The 20,283-nt window shown below is 41.7% G+C and overlaps 2 protein-coding genes across 6 annotated transcripts in view; both read right to left on the reverse strand.

Moving 5' to 3' along the window:
- The window catches only part of ptprub (protein tyrosine phosphatase receptor type Ub), a 149,598-nt gene extending 142,462 nt beyond the window's left edge, over nt 1-7,136 (reverse strand). For 4 of the 5 annotated variants that reach the window (XM_062399095.1, XM_062399094.1, XM_062399093.1 and 1 more), the window contains exon 1: nt 6,881-7,136. In XM_062399095.1, coding sequence (XP_062255079.1) covers nt 6,881-6,950 — 70 coding nt within the window. In that variant the 5' untranslated portion in view covers nt 6,951-7,136. The remainder of the gene's footprint in view (nt 1-6,880) is intronic. The other variant, XM_062399096.1, reaches the window with a different exon arrangement.
- Nucleotides 7,137-10,435: 3,299 nt separating this feature from the next.
- LOC133964365 (glucocorticoid modulatory element-binding protein 1-like) lies at nt 10,436-19,351 on the reverse strand. The gene is made up of 10 exons (XM_062398394.1): nt 18,755-19,351; nt 17,476-17,617; nt 17,088-17,146; nt 16,765-16,886; nt 16,176-16,279; nt 15,451-15,632; nt 14,949-15,095; nt 12,733-12,870; nt 12,081-12,191; nt 10,436-11,984 (listed from the first exon to the last, which is right to left on the reverse strand). The coding sequence occupies exons 2-10, from the start codon at nt 17,598-17,600 to the stop codon at nt 11,506-11,508; spliced, it is 1,467 nt and encodes a 488-aa protein (XP_062254378.1). The 5' UTR covers nt 17,601-17,617; nt 18,755-19,351; the 3' UTR covers nt 10,436-11,505.
- Nucleotides 19,352-20,283: the final 932 nt, after the last annotated feature.

The following is a 20,283-nucleotide window of genomic DNA, read 5'->3' on the forward strand; positions in this document are numbered from 1 at the left end:
CAAACCAGAAATACCACTTCCCCTAAGAGAGCACAGACAAGTGAAGCCTTCATTCATTACACTGACACAATGGAAAACTGTTCTGAAGACAGTGTTTTGACTTCTTGAGGAGCATCTCGGTTCAGGTTTCAATGGGGGTTATGTATGCAGGCAACCGTACAGGCAGCTCAACAACAGGTCGGGTTTCTACACCGCAATCCCGGCCTGCTCCTGAACCCTGACCCTGTGACCTGAGCATTTGTTACACACCAGGTATGCCACAACAGAGGGGCGCCGAGGAATCTGGCTGTGAAATTTGTTGACACAGACAAAAAGGTAAAGAACTGAAACACGGCCAGTGGGCTAAATATAAACTGCTCAGAAGGCTTTCTTTCCTCTGGGTAGGGGATAAGGAGCAGCACTCACAGCATCAGTCTTGCAGACCCACTTTTTGCAGTCTGGAGCTCGCCACCTCAGGGGATGAAAACACAGGAACTGAAATGGCTGCAAACGCACAGCGATGCTTTTTGTTGGATAATTACACATCTGTGTGTGTGTGTGCGTGCATGGGTGCGTGTGTGCATGCTCAAGCTATACAGTATCAGCGTCTTTATATCCAGGCTATAAACACTGGCCCATCTGTGTTGTATAAATTCCCGTGTCCGTTATTCAGGGAAACATATGCTTTTAAGTGATTATGAGGATAATAGTCCTGTCATTTCAGACCAGTACGTCGACAGGATATCTGGTAGCTTATGTGATATATATGCAGCCTTCATATGGAAATGAGGGCTCACTCTTTCATGTTTTAGAGGTTTTCTATTTATTTTTTTTTCCGTAGCTCTACACAATACAACGAGCATTCCTCTGCTGCAGACTCCAGCTCCTTGTATGTGCTTACATCATGCAGCTCCTGGCTGGCGGGCCGGCTAATTCCCACTACTACATCAAACATCCAGGCCACAGGCAGGATGCCACTTTGATCAAATTTAAGTAAAATGGACTTGCCAGAGTTTGGAGGATCAATAACACATTAATAACACCTGGCTGCGGGAGGAGAAGCCTGCACTCTGGCTGTTTCTGCAGTATGGAAATGAAGAGACAGGCCAAGGCAGGGCTCTGACTGTAAATCTCTCTGTTGGCAGCTCTTGCAGGTTGCTGGAAGGTGTCACAGTAAAGCTGAGGAGCTCAGAGTGGTGGCAGCTCCAGCCCTTTGCTATAGCATCAGGGCTGAGTGACTGGGCGCTGTAGGACCTCACTGCATGGCACGACTTTCAGTGCATGATTTCCTGCTCTTCAAGGCAAAGGCACTGATTAACACTCACACACACAAATTTAAAAGAACTGCACACACATACATTCATATACTTTATCTTCATCAGTATGCTAAAACATTCATAGCACACGACACAGAGTGCAAGTTTCTAATTAAATTAGCAAGGGGTCTATGCATCATTTGCAAAAGAAATCTGAGGAACTTCATAAAATAAAGGAGAGAAACAGAGAAGAATCGTTGCCAAATGCTCATTCAAACAGAGAACAGGAGCACACAATAACAAAAACATTTCATTTCACCTTAAAGGGATAATTCACCCAAAAATGAAATGTCCTCATTATCTACTCCCCTCTATGTCGATGGAGAAGTGGGTGAAGTGTTTGAGTCCAAAAAACACTTTAGGAGTGTTTCAGGGGTAAACAGTGTTGCAGCCAAGTCCAATATAATTTAAGTTAATTGTGACCACTTTTTAAAAATGAAAAATATACAGAAAAAAAATCAAAAAAACTCCATACTGCTCCTGTGGTGTCATCCAAGTGTCTGTCAGCCCTAAATAAACCATGTTTTTGGCCCCAATGTCCTCTGTATTCCTCCTTCTAATTACTGTTCATAGTTAATGTGAGAACTCCCAAGACGAAATCAGCGAGTTTAGTGTATTAAGTTTTGGGTGAACTATCCCTTTAATGTAAATGGCCCGAAAAGTTATAGCTACATGAGCAAAGCAGTAGGTAAAGTGGATTTGACGCAAATTGAAGGAGACCAAAAAGAAATGCTACCTTGAATACCTTGAGCTTGGTTGAAAACATTTTTGCTAGTAAAAGTACACAAATCAACAAAATATAAAACATAGGTCTATTTGTTTAAAGACATTTTAATGATGAATCGTGACATATTATTTCTTAAACTTTTTTCAAAAAAGAGAGAATTGTTTTTGTTATCATAATTTTTTTCAACTTTTATGGACATTTGACTTAAGTTCCTTTCACCTTAATGTAAATGGAACATTTGCTGGTGAGCTTTTGCTCTGCTCTCAGGTTTTTTACGATTCCTCACTCATCGCTCCTGTGGACATTTTCTGATTCCTGACCTGTTAATAATAAACTTTGAATAAAGAGGACCTTGACAGGATAATAAGTATCATGTATAATTATCTCCTATCTGCCCAGTTTCCCCGTGAGCGCTTCCTTTCAGAGCTCTTTGTTGGCCCTGCAGAAACGGCAGGAGGGATTTAATATGAAGGAGCGTGAACACACAAAGAAAAAGAAGGAGAGGGGTTGGGCTAAATGGCAAAGGAGACACACGCGGCAGAGGCGATCCCACTTTTGGGGGTTTGGCCTGTTCTCAAAAGGCAGTGACCTGCTCTTTCTCTGCCTCAGACGGATGGTAACTGAACCCTGCACTTGACCTTTTACAGTGCAAACAATCCTCTGCCTGAGCAAACCACAACTCACGGCACCTTAAACAAATACAAAAGGAAAAATAAGTGGAAAAGTCACCCATGATAATTAAAAACAGACCAGCAAAATGCTTAAAGCAGAATTCATTTAGCAGAACAAACAAGATGTGCGTGGGCTGCAGTCTTGTAATGAAACTCAGTGCAGCACAAACATCGGTGAGAGGCATCGCAAAGACGTGAGAAATGAGACCAGACGACAGAGGCCCCCGATTGGACGCTTGCTTCTAGTGATGGGAAGAACCAATCATGGCACTTGGCATCCAAGCACAATCCCCTGAACACATACAGTAGATGGATATATTTCACCCTCCAAGTCTCGAGCCAATCAGAGGGGCTGGCTCTCCTCCACATCGCCACACATTACAATGGATCAGAGACAGAAATGGGAAGAGTCAGGCTGCGGAGCAGGGAACTCCTCTCATAAGCACCCTGTTTAATCACACACTGACCAACTCACCCACACAAGAAGGTCCTGTCGCGAAAACAAAACATTTTGAAGATCAGAGTAAATCTCTCTGTTATTCTCAGCTCCTCCATCTAAACATGATCATCCCCTCCAGTCCCCTTCCTCCTTGTTGCAAAGTTTTCCATCTGCTCTCTGAATTAATGCCTGTGATCCCGCAAAGATGAGAATCAACAAGTCCTTTCACTTCAGGCTGGATTCCATCCGCCCCTCAGCCTCTATCCGCATGTGGTAGTGGCCTGGGTCGCACAGGGGGAACACTTCCATTCGGTGGGTTTGCCACAGCTCTGTGGTGCGAGGCAACATTTTCCATCATGACGGTTCCATTTTCTCAACAATTCACAAAATGACTCTCAAGCTCTTTTTCCCCCCACAATTGAATTAAATGCCTACACAGTGAGCTAATGGAATCACAAGAACCATTACGCAGCAGCTACAAGTAGCGACTGTGAGATTAATACTGGAACAATAATGACTATTTGCCATACTCAATCATTTTGAGTTTGACACCTAAACAGGCTCAAGACAATTCTCCTGAAGAAATACAATCTGTATTAACAATGTACCGTGGTGCGACACATAAATCGTCCCTCTTTTTAAGTAGAAACTGCACTATGTGCCATTTAATCTGTTTAGTGTTTTACTACAGTCTGATTCCCATATTTATTAGTGTGTCAGGATGTGAGCTACTCTGTTAAGCTGCTTTCAGAGCTGCCCTGAAATGATTGGGCTGTACCAATGCAAACTTTTGAGTGAGTTGCTCCAGACATTTACCGTAAACCTCTCCTGCCAGCCCCCTAGTAAAATGTCCAGAACATGTCAGAGTGAGTCCATATGTGAATCCAAATCTCAGCGAGTCTTTGTTGAAATTTGACCCGCGACATTTGCTTCGTATTCGCAAATGTGCGAATACGAAGTCTGCACCTAACAAATATTTCCATTATTGGTTGATCTGACGGTTGTGTTTTCGATTATCCACCCAAACCCAAAGCTCACGTCTAATCTTGTTTTCTCTAAATCCCCAAATAATATCACGTGTGAGAAAGAAAACATCCACCCTTCATCTTTAAGAAGGTGGAAGTCGCAGATGTTTTTGATATTTTTGCTTAAGATTTGCTAGTAATCAACTATTTTGATGATCGAAATATCACTGCAGCTCTGATCCCTCGGCGCTTATATGTGCTGGTGGTCCCATATTACATTTCTGAGAGCTGCTGCTGATAAGTTAACTCAAAGCCCTCAAGTATTATTCATTCCATGCCACGCTTAGACATTCTGAGCCTTTTCATCTCGGTCCAAGTGTTATCTTATTCACTGAAGTAAGCGAAACAGATATTCTGCCTTAACTTTGGATCAAACTGGGAAATGAGTCATGAGACGCAGCATAATTACAACCACTCGCATGACAACATTCGCCGCTAATAGAAGAGACAGATGGTAAGTGAACATCCATTCCATTCCCACCAGAGACAACAGATGAGGGAAAGTGTCAAATCGGGCTTTACAGCATGAAAAAAAAAAATATTCACGTAGATCCACCCGGAAACTGGACATTTCATGTTCACAACTTCTTTGTGCCTGAATAAATATGATATCAAATTCAGCGCAGTAAGCCCCGGTGCAGCAGAGAGCCGTCATATTTCATGGCCTCTAATGATTTCACTTCCTCTTGAACTGACAGCCAGGACTGATCACCGTAGCAAGACGGAGATACGCAAAATACAGATTAGGGTGTGTGTTGAAAGAAATTCCCCCATGGAGTGGAGTCTTTACTCAAGGTTAAGGTGACGTCTTCACACGGTCACAGCAATAAAGCAAGTGTAAATCAAAGGAGAAACTAAGAACACGTTTATGATCCTTAATTTCTCCTTGTGCAGGAGGCGGAAAAGCATGAAGAGACACTGGCAGCGTTACCTCTTTGTGTCTAATGGGAAGATAAAGGCACAGATGGCTTAACAATCCAGTTTGCAAACTAAAAAAACATGTGATGTGAAATTTTTGTCGACACACACACCCACTCCCATAGCTGCAGTGAAGCCTTCCTGATTCATTCATCTCTTTTAATTACCTGTTTGTGATCTAATCCCTCACATGTCTCAGTCCATTCCTCTTAATGATCCGCTCTATTCAGCTCTCGACACATCCGGCTCACATGGGTTTGTTCATTTATTTTTCTTGTTCTTGCCTCCTTAAAGCATTGTTCTCAGAATTGGTGCGTTTGCCTCATTTCTTGTGAAGCATTAGCGCGTTAGCACTGCGAAATGTCAACACAAATCTCCACCTAATCAAAGCTTTTATGTTTTTTATACCCAACATGCGTAAGACGAGCAATGTGTCACATTGTTAGACGGACTGCAAAAAGCCAGCAGTGTGAATTTTGCCAATAGTGCCCTGATTTAATGTTCCACAGTGGTTACATTATGCATGTGTGTGTGTGTGTGTGTGTGTGTGTGTGTGTGTGTGTGTGTGTGTGTGTGTGTGTGTGTGTGTCTAAGAAACAGAGATCATCCACACAGGACCAAGCCATTTCAGCCTATTAACAATATATATCCAAAAACCAGCAGAGCACAGATGAAAGAGATTCAGTGATTTTAGAAACGTCATTATGAATGAAAATGAAAATCTCACCGACATGTGGTGGATTTTTTCATTTGTAAAGATGAATTTATCCAATTACTGTGAAAACGAACTGAGAATTAAGTCTATTCATTTTAAGGTAACTCGTATCAATGCCATCATTTCCATTCATCTGCTCCAAAAAATCCCATCATCAGCATGTTGCAATCCATCTTTTTTGTTCAAAACAAAAACACATAAAAATATATATTTTTTAATCCAGAAGTTTGAGCCTGAAACCATCTAACAAGTAAATATCATCTCGGGAGATTTTTGAAAGCACAAATAGGTCTTCTCCAAATAAACAACCCAAAAGACCAGAGGCAGCTCAGCACATCAGGAGGAGGGAAAACATCCAGCATCTTTCAGAGGGAATCTGACCGTCTCCCCCACAGTCAGCGGCGGCTCAGGATATTATTATTAATATCATGAGAGCAATCTTTTCTGTTTAAAAAAAAAATCAATGAGCATCACAAGGCCAACTTTTAAACGGGAGCCACTCAGGATGAAACAATGCAACCTCCCAGCGGAGTGGAGCCGCTTCAGGTATTTGGTCTCTGGCTGGTGGATTCGCTAGAGATGCATGCTCCCACAAATATTGACTGGAAAGCCCAGAGGTGTTGGCAGGAAACTGGGAACTCACTGATTTCTGACTTTGGATCACAATGTCAAACGCCGCTCAGTCCACCTGGCGCCTGGAAATGTGCAGGAGCGATCAGAGCAAGGGACAACACAGTGCGCAACGGGGGATTGTTGTTTAGGGAAAGCTGGAGCTGTTTACGCCCCAGAGAACACCCGGGACCAGTCTGCTTAAATCCACATGTTTTTTTAAGCTGGAGTCTGGCACAAGACAAACTTCGAAAGTCAGTTTATAATGTTATTGAATCATTTTTGCTTTGATTTCCAAATGGGAGGAGTGACAATGTCTCGAGTAGTAAGTCCTGGGAACCCGCAGATGTACGCAGTAACGTGAGCGCAAAGTTGACACATCCACCAGACTCGCTCCGCTTTCTCCTCTAACCGGAGTTTCACCTGCGCGCAAAGAAGTTCCCAGCGCCCTTGGGCAAGTCGACGTGAGCCCGAGTCTTACCTGTTGGCCCCTCGATACCATCGGCGTAGATCTGGACAGTCAAAATCAACAGGAAGGCGCAGGTGTGCATGGTGCAGCTGTTGTAGTCCACTTTAAATGTGCGCCAGGACGCATTTCATCCAGTCCGCGAGGTCCGGGGCGCGAGGCGGAGCTGAGAGCGTGTTTTCCTCACTGAGAGACTTTCGGAGAGTCGGAGGGAGACGGGGCTCAGCGACTCCTGCAAACTGACGTCAGGGTAAACAGTTCAGCGGGAGAGAGCTTCTCTTCTTCGCCTCAAACCCACTTTCCTCCCCAGCCTCCACTCAGCGGCACCCACACAGTATGAGCCGGGCACCTCCAAGTGGCCAAACCCCGCCATGACACCGGGGTACTCAACCCTCAGCAAAGCAAAACCCTCTTTTATTTTATTTTCTCATTCGTTTTTATTTATTTCGAACATGCAATTCAAAAAATAGATAAATTATATAAACAATGGCAAAAAGTAAGAAACAGGAAAACATATATTATTTGCAAACAGTGCAGAGGAAAGACTAAATCAAATACCTAAGGGTTTAATCTGCATATTCGAAAAGGATTGAGAAAAAGTATAACAAATATATGGGATAATAAATACAAAATAAATAATAAAAAATAAGGCTATACATATATATTCAAACTCAAACACCCACATACCTACAATCAAATTTGTTATATATTTATTTTCCTCTGTGTATGTCTGTGCACACGCCTTAGCATCTGTGATTTATGTATCTATTTTCAAGAAATCATATAAAGGAGGGACTGTTTTTTAAGTGGTCAAGAGTGATTCCCCCAGTGCTTCTAAGTAAGTGCTATCGTAGTAATATACATCCAAAGGAGTAGAACTCACAATATAAAATAATAAATAAGTGCTATAGTGAATAAATGAATATGCACAGCAGTTCACACTGTCAACTCAGTTATTCATATCTTTGTGAGGTCAGGGAGGAGTTTTACACCCTGAGATTGAGGACACATTTTCAGCCAGCTTGTACTTCTTTAAAGCAACACTGTCACTTAGCTGCAGCGCCCCCTACAGTCACACAAAGGGATTAATTCTGATCAGCGCTGTCTGAGCGAATAAGTGGTTTTCATCTAGAGTGAAAAACAAAGTCTATCAATCTTATGACCAGAGCTGTGACTGTCGAGTCCCACTTACTGAAGTAAAACACAACTGAACAGTGGATATTGCTCATGATTTTCAGATTCCTGAACCAGAGAAGCTGCTGCTATTTAAAAGTTCCCTGGCTCAGTAATGGAGATAAATGTTGTTATTTTTTTTAAGACTTCTAAGTCTTTTTAAATGATCCACAGTTCAGCTTTACTCTTGCACTTGCTGGGACTGAGTTTGTCAATTTAAGAAGCCACCATCAGTCAGTTACACACTTCTCACAGGAAATACCCGCTAATCAGAGAACAAGTATTCAGGGTGAGGAGTGAGAATAACAGCGGCACAAATCTCCAAAGTGCGAATGCCGTCAAATTCATTTTGAAGCTGCAATTTTATGGTTTATGTCATGGTGTTGCTTTAAATGGCTTTTTGAGGTTCAAAAATGTATTTTAAGATGAAAATCATGAGGATTTGGTGTAGATTATAGGTTGAGGTTTGGAAATGGGATTGGGCTGACCCATGAACTTGCGATGACTAAAGGTCTAGACTTGGGAATGCAACACTTGTTTTTGTTAAGGTTAGAACAAGTGTTTGGCAAGAGGTGGGATTAGGTGTGTGTGTGTGTGTGTAGTAATCATGGTTAAGTGTTACACAAACAAGCATCTGTGTGTGGTGGTGTGTATTTGTAGAGACAAGGTGCTAATCTGTTGTTTCTTTGCAATTTCATCCATTTTGATCTAACGAATTATCCATCCGTCAACAAAGACTACAGCTTGAGAAATTATTCATTATTCTAGCCACTGACTCACCTCTGCACTGCGGACATGTCTGTGTTTCAAAAGTTACATTTGCAATAACAGTGACGACGTTAAACCCACGTTTTTACCTCATATCAGCAATAAAAAATATATTTAATCCAGGAATCTACAATACATTATGAAAAAATAATGTCTATACCGCCTTAAACCTTTGAATGATATGTGCCTGACATATTTGTCCATAAGTCACCGTCAATCATTGTGTGTCAACTAAATTAGGATTCCATATAATGTTTTTTTCTACCCAGAAATCCCTTTTGAAGTCAGTATAACTTGTGAATTCATATGTATATAACACGTATAGAGACTTGAAAAGCCACTGTCATTTAAACATGCACAGGAAAATTGGCTGTGCAGGTTCTCTGACATGTTATAGTTGATGTGTAGAATCATGAGGGGGGTGTATTTAATTATAAATCACTGGTCACATGCTGCAAGGTGTCCTGTCATATCCGATTACAGCTTTCCATCGCATTTGTGATCCACATTGGAAATTAAACAATTTCCACAAGTGCTGATGCTGCAGCCAGTATCCCTGCGTGAAGCAAGACGGGGCTGAAACATGGCGGGGCTGACACGTTTAGTTGTGGCTCCAGGACTCCTGATTGGATCAAGACATCATTATGGAGGCTATTCATCATTTATTTTGCTGTTGTGGGTGAGCATTAAAGATAAATTAAAAGCTGGCCAAACGGATGCATCTAAGGCTCCCAACACGAATGCACAACTCAGTCTCAAATTATGTTAGCCCGAAATGACAGATGAACGATGGATTGCTCGGCAAATTACTTCATTTAACCAGGGGAGCGCAGCATATGTCGAGGTAACACCCGCAATTACACCTGCTTGATGCATGGCAGCCATTTTTTTGCACCCTGGTATTCAAGGCCCAGAGTAGCAATTTATTTCTGCTCGGGAGTATTTTGGCCTGAATCTGTTCAAGCGCAAGATAGTTAAATTTGCAGTCAAGGCAACAGGATGCTGCAAAACACTGTAGAGCAGGACAGGCGTCAGCAGGGATACTGACAGCTGCACTGTGATCAAAGTCATTTTATCAAGCACTTTATCGGCTGTCACTCATAAACTCTCGCCAACAATGCTCAGGCAGTGTTGTGTGAGAATTTGTAATAACACGTCATTACAGCTCTGAAGGAAATAGTCAAAGGCCGGCTATTAAACCATCACTATCACACGGGCTTGGCGTGCAGCGTGGGGCTCGAGAAGTAAATAAAGGGTGAATCACAGTGGACAAAACTGTGTTTGTCTTTGAAATTAAGTTTTTAAGATTGGTCAGACACATCAGGCAGTGATATGATAACATTTCAATTGGATGATGGAGAAAAATCGTTGTTTTACATCAGTAAATTTCCAATGTAAGGTGAATCCATATCAGTTGTTTCTTTCTCTGAAACAACTGACAGTGAAAATTACCTTTTAATTTATATATCATGACCTTGAGTGTCATAAGTCTGCTGAACCTGCGGTAACATGAGACATGAGGAGAGGAGACGTTCAACCAGCACAATCCTCTCCAAGAGCCTTACAGTGAAAGAACTACAGAGCTGACATACTCTTGACACACAAACTTAAACATCACTTCTGTTAAAATATGATATGTAAATGTTTTTTATTTAAAAAGTGCTCATTATTTTTACACGGTCACAGTTCCATATATGTTTCTCGTTTGCCATTTTTCTATAGTATTAGAAGTAGAAGTTATTTAATAGGACTCTGTATTTCTGGCAGGTTAGTACACATTACCCTGGATAAAGCAACACCACACGCCAACAGTCACAATACTTATTTAATCTACTGTAAAGTCTTCACTGTCTCAGATAAAGAATAACGTATTCTTCAGGCAGTGCTGCATAGATGTTAGGCAGGTCTTAGGCATCATTACATGAGCGATAATACAAGCCAGGGTGTGAAATATTTCACAAGATGCAATTTATTTCAAAAAAATTCAAAACACATGTGAAGTAAGCGCTGAATGTTAATTTACAAATTTTACTTGAAGTTAGTTTTAAACTTATTTGTCACAGCAACCTGAAGGATTTTCAGACAATGTTTTATCACCATTAACCAAAGGTAGAACTAAATAATATATTTACAGATTTCATTGGATTTCATTGGACTGAAATTTTAATAAAAGGACATAGATGTCTGTCACAAAAATCCTATTTCTAACCAATTAGACAAGAGAGGAGAGCTGCAACAGACAATTCATATCTCTATCAATTTTCTTTATAAATTGATTTACTTTTTCTGTTAAAATAACAAAAAGTCATACAAAAATATTTGCAATTTTCCATAACATATAAAGTGACATATTGTCAAAACACTGCATTTAGAGCTGCAAAATTAATTTATCTTTTATCTTTTAACCAATGAAACTCCTCAACCCATTTTTTGAAATGTTAGAAAAGCAGACACTCAGACTGGCCTCCCTAAATGTGCAATTTTAAAAACTTGATGCATTAACAGATCTCTGCCTGCAACACAACTGAAGTATCCACACCTCAACTAGAGTAACTACAGTGTTCTCGTGGAAAGAAAAAACAACACTGCTTACAAAGTAAGATTGTTTTCTATCTTTTATCCTTTAAGTCTTCTGGTCTCCAGCATGTTCCCTCCTGTCTGAGTTCTTTAGCTTCCTTTTGGGATCCTCTCCCTCTCGCTCACTTACTTTTATGTTTCTTTGAGGACTTCCTTTCGATAATCTCCTTTTCGATCTCGTGCAAACTCTCTGTCTCCTCTTCCTCTTGACTTCTAAGGTGAAGGTCTTTTCGTGACATCCCAGTCCTTGGTCCAGGCTCTTTGAAGATCCCTGAGGCGTCCTGTTTCTCCGTGCCCTCTTGTCCCCGCTGGTGAACCTTCTTCTGGCTCCTCATCTCACCAAGCTCATGGTCCCTGTCGCTATCCATCCTGCCAGTTTTGGTCTGGAGGTGCAGGCCAGTGGAGGCAGAGAAATGGGTGAAGAGGTGAGCAGAAGATGCGGCAGATAAACCCAGAACAGAGAGAGGCTGGATCACTGTTTTCACAGGGGACAGGACATTCTGGGTTTGGCAGTTGTTGTGGCGCTGACGTCGGAGGAGTTTCAAGGATGTGCTTTTATCACAAACCTGCCTCCTCCGTTCCTCCAAAATCCCATCCAACACTGAGAAAAACAACATAACATCAGCCAACACAAACCACTGGTACATCCCTGTATGTGCTCTAGAGTATTGTATGTGGTCTTCAACAGCTTTCTCACCACTGTCGTGGATTATGCTTTCCTCGACCAGGCTGCGCCTCAGGTCCAGAGCCTGCTTCACTGAGTCGAGAAGCCCAAACATCTCGCACAAGGAATTAAGTACGACGGCATCTGACGAAAGAAAATAATCCAATGTGATCTGCAACTATTCTTTACTAGTTGTCTTCCGCAAATAAGAATAATAATTGATTCTATTTATATAGCACTTTTGACAATTTTGACAACACGTAGATTAAAAACAAAGAGAGCAAATTAAAATAACTAGAGATATAAAATACACATCATACACACACTAAATCTAGCAACAAGTCTTGTTGCAAAATTTGGATTGCATTTGTGTAACTTTACTGACAGTTTAGTGGACACGTTAGACACTGTCTTTCCTCATGAGGGGTGGAATGTTATTTTGGTGACGTGCTCTCTTACACATGACATCTATTGCACCTCTGTCTGTCATGGGAGAGGGATCCTTCAAATGAGACTCTCTCTGAGGTTTCAAAAATGTTTCCTCGGTTAAAATAATATCTTTGGGGGGTAGTTTTTCTTAACGATTGTTGAGGGTTGTTAAGCCCTATCGGGCAAATTGTGATTTGGGAATGTCAAATGTTTTTCACAGCTCAGTTGTTAGATGGGTCCCACTGCAATAACTCACCTGTCTCCTGCAGGTTAGCCCTCTCACTGCGAACCTCCACTCCTTTAAGAGTCGTTAATAATTCAGTCTGGAGACTGGACAGGACCTCCCCCATCAGCCCTGAGTCTGCCACACCCTTCCAAAGGCTCAACACTCCATCTAGAAAAGGTCAAGGAGAATTGTTATTATTAACACATACATTTGATTTTCGTTTCACTTAAAAATGAGAAAGAGTCACTGAGAATTAAAAGGAAGCAGTGTAGGCACAGTGTCGAGGTGAAGTTTGACTGTAGCAGATACTGGACACAAAGAGAGGATGGGAGAAGCCGAAAAAAAACATTAGAAATGTGGGATAAATGAGATAGAGTGTGGAGGCAGGGAGAGATTGAGATTTTTAGAGTCAAAAGATGGGAAAAGAGAGTAATAAAATGAAGAGGGAAACTCGGGAGGAGGTGTCAGGGATGGAGAAACAATGAAAAAAGAGATTAAAGAAATGGGAGCGGCGCAGCACTCCGAGAGAGGATGTTTAGTGGGTAATAGCTAGAGAGAAAAGAGTAGCAAAGATGGAAAATGGGTTAGAAAAGCTGTGCTCAAAGAGGAGAGAAAGGAGGATGGAGCCGATTGGACTGAAAATGAAAAATTACTGGGGGAAAAAGTATATTAGAGTGATAAAATGTCAGAAGTACTTTATATCTTATCTTGCAAGAAATGCATCCACTTTCATGTTTGCTTAAATGTCTGTCGAGATAAATGCAATGTGCTAGAGGAAAATATTCCAAATCCCATTTGCTGCTATCTGAAGCGAAATGCATTTATTTCTCCACGTGGGGAATGTGCACTAATGGGAAGCACACAGCACATTTCTGTAGATAGACGAGCATAGTTATTGCCTGAGTTTACTCAGAGTTGTCAATTTGTTTAAACCCCCTTGACAAGCAATACCTCTCTTTACGATGAGGCGCTGATATTTGCCAGTCAGACACAAAAGATCACTCAAGGCTGTTTTGCCTCCTGTGGTCCAGCTGGAACAAGGCATAATCAGGTCATCTTTAAAAGCCCTTAAATCAAAGCTTAGCTCCGTCCTGGAGAAAGCCACTCTTTGAAATGTCAGACGCTGTCGATGGTAATATAAAGGGACATGACTCCTTGGCAGCTTGTTTCAGGCCAGTCCGCAGGAATGGCATAACATTGCACAACTGCCGATTCAGAGTCTCAGTGGTCTTTGTATCAGAGGTGTCAAACAGCAGCGATATAAAGGGGCGGGACACGAGATAAGGCTTCCGGGTAGATCATTTTTATTATTAAATTTTGTATTATTCTTATGGTTTATTCATCCATTCATTTAGTGTTAGTCATTCAAAGTTTGAGGCTGAATATGTTGTCACTTTTCCTCATTAGCTCAAATTTTTATCCACAAAGATGAAGTTGCATAACAGAGTAAGAGCCATTGCCTCTAAAGACCGTGGCTCAAGGTCAATGAACTTAACCTGTGCCTCTTGGAAGAAGAAAGAGGAATCTTATAAACTTTCTAAATTTCCCTCCAGGACACTGCCTTCAATCAGCAGGCAGAGTGGCTAACACCAGAAGTAGATGCAACTTCCATTAGTCCAGAGATTACAGTGTAAGCATATCCCCTGGTTGACACTGGCAATACAAAACTGCAGTATACAATATGTGAAGACACAAAACTATAGTATAATCCCTGTGTAAAACCAAAACTGCAATATTCCACTATGTGAAAGCACAAAACTGCAGTACAACACTATGTGTAAATCCAAAACTACAGTTTACTGCTATGTACCATTACAAAACTGCAGTATACCACTATAAGCAAATGTAAAACTGCAGCATACCATCATGTGTATGTCTACCAAAGTGTAGCAAACAGCTGGATACTGTTTTTAAACATGAGATATACCAATGTGACATCTCCTATAAAAGGCACAAAGCAGCTCTGCAGGTGAGTTGCTTCCTGCTGTGCCAGATATGCTGCGAGCCCAGGCCATCAGTAAACAAGTGAGCTTCCTATTCAGTGTTTTTCGAACAAATGACTGTGCACAAATGGTTGCTTTTGGAAAATAGTTATTGGTGTCACCTGTTATGAAATGATTCTGTCTTAACAGTTTATATATTTCTTCATCACCGAGTCCCTTTCTGGTTCTCTTCATAGCCACTAATTCTAAATCCTTTCCCAATGCTTACAAGCAACACTATCTTATATCATTTCTAATATTTACCAGTTGCGTCTGCCCTCTTTCTCTTGGCTGCATGTCCATTGGCGGTGGCAGGGTGGACAGGTCGAGCTGGACCAGGGCTCCACTCTGCTGCTGCACCAAACCTATCCCCCATAGTCTCCTCTACCTCTGCTGAATCATGCACAATCTCTGAAATGAGGAGAAAAAGCAACAGGTATATATGATAATAGCAGAGCATAAATATCACATATTATCAGCGAATGTGAGTAGACAGAGTCGGCAGAAGGAACTGAAATAATATTTCCTCTTTTTTTGTGCACCATTGGCTGCATCATTAAAAGTATCTGCATGCTCTTAATGAGAATTGTTCAGCTTAATTTCTCATTAACTATTTGCCTTGAAGTCTTAAAATTACTGCTTGATATCCATTTATTTTCATTGCTAAAAATAAATGATAACCAGGTGGCTTCAATAGTTTTAGTTTGCTGTCTCTGCAGCACAAGCATATGCTAGGGGAAGAAATTAAATGCCAGCTGAAATCTACCTGTCAGTGGAGGCCCCTGTCCTCCAGGAGGGTCAAGAGCCAGACTTGGGCTCGGCTGCACCAGGGTCCCCAGAGGAAGCCTTGTGCTGTTGATCAGCACATCAAACTTAGTGCTGCGGCAGGTGTTGCTGCACACCGAGGCGTGCTGGTAGAAATCTATCTGGCCAGAGTCCATCATTTTCCTGCGTCGGGAGGAGAAGCAGGGTTAAAAGAAAACAGTCAAAGAAAGAATATTTTTTAATGCACAGTGGCCGAGGAGGGCTGAAGCACAGACTGAATTTATTGAAGAATCCCAATGATTTTCTAGAGAGGTTGTTTGACACAAAGCACATTGATCTTATCCTGGGAAGAATACAGATGAAAAAGGCAGATATCCCTTATTGAGCCGTTGTATTGACTCACAGCAACATCAAGAACAAGTGCAAACACGACAAAGGGGTGAGGAGTGTCACCCAGCAGCCTGCTCGCATGCTATTTGATCCTGCTATGATGATACTGCTACTGACTACCTCTGGAATGTTGTGGCAAAGCTCGGCACAGACAGACTCGACAGGGGTGCAATTAATGCGTTGACTGCATTAGAGAGAGGTGTATTAAGTCTGACACTTTAGAGCCAAGAGTTCAGAGAGGGATTTCCTTCAAGGTCACTCGGATTTACATGCATCTCCCAAGCACCTGTGAGGACAGACAATGTATATATATTTTAAACATTTTCATTTTTCTACCTCAGCATCACCCCTCCAAGTCTGATGGCCCTCTTCCAGTCCTTCAGAGTGGCTTTCCCTGCCAGATGTACAAACTGCTTAGGACTGATGAGCTGGTCATTGAACTGTAAAAGAAGAATAGTTTGTTAATGAAAGATATAAGAAAAGACAAGATGTGATAATCAGGTGTGACATCACAGCTTCTCAAAAGTAAAGCCAAAATGCCTTGATCGCCACCTGATGGCTGGCTGCAGTATAGTTCATAAACCCCACCTCCTCCAGGGTAGTAGATGGAATGGTTTAAATTATTTTAGGCAGTTCTATCAATGATCTAAGTTCAAGTGTAAACATTTCTGCAAAGTTTGCTTTTATTTTATAATTTGATGCAATAAAAACAAAGTGAAATTTCATGACTGAAATCTGAGACTGACTCCTAATTGGCCGAGGGTGTGTATCGACAGGACCTTGCTCCCGAGTCTCCATCCTATATTTTAGCTTCATTCCTGGACAGCTGAATGAGACGGAGACGTGTCACCCATCTTTAAGTACAGGTGTCGATTGATAGCATTTCAACAAAGTAAATATTCAGCGTTAATAAAATAGGACTCACTTTGACACATCTGACATTGATTCCTGGACACACAAACTTCTTGAACAGCAGAACCGCTCTGCTGTCGCCACAGGTGATGGGGTAGCCATACTCGATTTCCTCTCCTTCTGCTTTACTGTCATCTAAACATTACAGAACAAACATACATTCCCAGATACTTAAGATAATAAAAATAATGTAACAACATAATAACAATATAATGATCGTATAAAAATTATTTTTAATTGTCTCAAAAACAAGTGCACATACTGTATAAACTGTACTATTGAGTTAGTCGGGGAATTAACGTCAGCAATGTGGGAAGATGTCTCTGTGTCACTCACCATGATGGGTCTCTATGGCCAAGACTGTAGTGCCAGTGTCAGCAATGTCATCATTTTCCCTGCAGAGGGCGACATTTCCTCCACATTTAAATATTGACGATTGCATGCAACCTCCGATTTGAATAAATGTGGATTTACCAGCAGGGTTTGTGAAAAGCTTCTGTATGTCTAGCATTCTTCTGAATTTAAGTGATTTGTCTGTTTTCTCCAACGCTGCTTACTATCACATTCCTTGACAAAATGAACAAGACTGGGCATATGCAGCATTGATGCAGAATGGTGTCACAATACCTGCTTGATATGAGAAAGAAGAATTGGAAAAAACATGCTCAAAGTCTACTCCCAATGTAAAACTATGGGCTCTTAAATGAAATAAAAACCATGTTACCCGTGCAGGAGGGGCTGCAGGTGCAGGATGACTTGAGTCTTATGGTTGTTGCCACTGGACTCCCCCTCCTCCTCCTTCACAGTCATGAGCTCCCCTGAAGACACAGTGACCTCAGCACCCGCCATCAGCCCTCCCCACAGAGCTGCACGCAGAGAGGGCCCGGCACGCACGTTAACATCCAGATCACACACACACGCATGCTTGCACTCATGTTGTTTAATGCATCTAAGCCCTTTCTGGCATGCAACTGTCATAGAAGCGAATCCATACTGGGCTTAAATTGACATAATCCTCAAGTGAACATGCCTCGCTTGCTGTATGTTGAGGATGTGAATGAATAACCTCTTTGATCGGAAATAAAAGCTAAAATTCTGGGTTATAAAGCTGGAATGAAATAAAAACAGTGTGGCTAATAGAAAATGGGTTTCAAGTGAAATTCTCATATTAGTGCTGTGTTATGCAACATTGCTGCATATGGGCCACTATTTCTACCACAAATATAAGACCTGTTGAATAACTGTAATCTGGAGGATCAATGTTAGCAAGAGTAACCAAGTCCTATTAAGGAAAATGTCAAATTCCAATAGTTATCAGTCTCCTCTCAATGCTGATTCTCACAGTATGTCTGAAAAGGTCACAGCAAAATTATGACCTCGGTCCATAAGGTTATTTCATGAATTAAAACAGTAAAGGAAGCTACAGATATACAGCATATTAACATAGTTGACATTGGTTAATATATCCTTGGGTGCAATATAAATTCATGCTATTGCTATTATTATTATTGTAATAAAACGTTTACACTAACTTCAGGGGTCATTGGGGCAACAATGCATGCAAGTTACAAGATGATAATATCAAGAATACATGTTTGTATTATTCTGCAAAGGCAGCAGCTCGAAACACTGGAGGACATCAACAACAGATAAAGACGATTCACTAAAACAGAACCAGCCTCTAAGACAAAGAACTCATCCACACATTCACCACACTGGTGTACACACACACACACACACACACACACACACATATACACTTCATATATCAAGTAGCCCACAAACTCCAGTGCGGACAGTTGTGTGTCTCTCTCACCCACTCGAACTGACGTGTGTGGCTGCGGCGTCACGCACACCCCGCACGGCCGACTCGACGGCGCGCGCTCCGCTTCCACAGAGCGTGCACACACTCTCTCTCTCTCTCTCTTTATCTCTCTCTCTCACACACACACACAGACATTAAAACACACCTATACGGCATTCAGTTAGTTTTCTTAACTCACCGTCCTCACCGCCGCGGACTCCTCATCCTGCTCTGGTCGGGGGGACGCAGAGGAGCATGCGCCGCTCCGCTCACTTCCTGCAGTGAAGCGGAGTTCGCCTGAGAAGCATCTGTCCCGCTGTCACGAGAAGCGGTTAGTTCGCACGCGATGTGTAAAGTCGGTCAAACTGCTCTTATGTGGCGCGCGCTGGTATGAGCGCCTCTCAAACATGGCGGCGGCGCACACACGCACGCAAGCAGGCACGCACACACACATCTCAAGCTCCACTGACACGGTTCTTGGCACAGGATATAAAGCAAACGTTTTATTTTATAAACGAGCCGGTGTCTTCCTTCTGGTCTGTGTGTGTGTTTGTGTGGGTGTCTGTGTGTGTGGGAAGAAGGTTTGTGTGTGTGTGTGTGTGTGCGTGTTCTAATTTCCCTCGTCTGTCACGCAACAGACGCTGGCCCTGGCGAGTTGCGTGCTGTGTGTGTTATTGTTGTTGCCTGCCTTCACCAGCAGGTGGCAGAGTTGGCTCTGGGTTAAGGATAATGTAGGTGACAACAGATTTATGACCAGAGCACCGAGAACTATTAAGTATTGTTATGATGACGATGACGATGACGATGATGATGACGATGACGATGATGATGATGATGATGATGATGATGATGATGATGAAGATGATGATGATGATGATGATTGGATGTTCATGACAATTTGTGGGATACTTGACCCACCTTGACATTTAAGGCAAGGTTATTTATTTATAAATCACCATTCATAAACAGAGGTAGATTCAAGGTGCACAGAAACTAAATTAAAAGAGACCGATTGAAAATATGTAAGCACAGATTAGAAGGAAAAGAGAAGATTAAAAAGAGTTGTATAAAAGCTGAGGATCAGAGGCGACCACTCCTTGGATGAACCTCCCGAAGAGAAGATCCACTGGCAAACTCCCTCTCCTCTTTTAATTCTCTCTTAAATACACATTTGTATAGTTGTGCTAGGTGTGTGTGTGTGTGCGTGTGTGTGTGTGTGTGTGTCTGTGTGTGTGCGTGTGTGTGTTTTCTATTCCCCTCGTCTGTCACGCAACAGACGCTTTTTCCGGCGCGTTGCTTGCTGTGTGTGTTACTGTTGTTCCCTGCCTTCACCAGTAGGTGGCAGGGGCGGCTCTAAATTGAGGATAATGGCATGTAGGTATGGAACAGACAACATGTTTCAAACCGTTTTCCTAAACTATTTTCACTTTTGACCACAAAACCTTCAACCTTTTCACACAGTTTATTTATGAAACAACCATAGAGGTCAGGAAAGTGTATTTATGAAGCGCCATTCATAAGAAGAAGTAGATTCAAGGTGCTGTACATACAAAACCAAACAACACAGAGACAAACCAAAATAAAATATGAAAGAAGTTTTAAACTATTCTAAGCAAAATAAAAAAGAAGTCTCCTCTTACAATCTTTAAAATAAAATGTTTTATATATGTCTGTTAGGTCTTAGAACTATTGTAATCAATTTATAAAGATAACGAGTTTTCGCTCCTT

This window comes from Platichthys flesus, chromosome 11 (assembly GCF_949316205.1).
Source record: "Platichthys flesus chromosome 11, fPlaFle2.1, whole genome shotgun sequence".
Lineage (NCBI taxonomy): Eukaryota > Metazoa > Chordata > Actinopteri > Pleuronectiformes > Pleuronectidae > Platichthys > Platichthys flesus.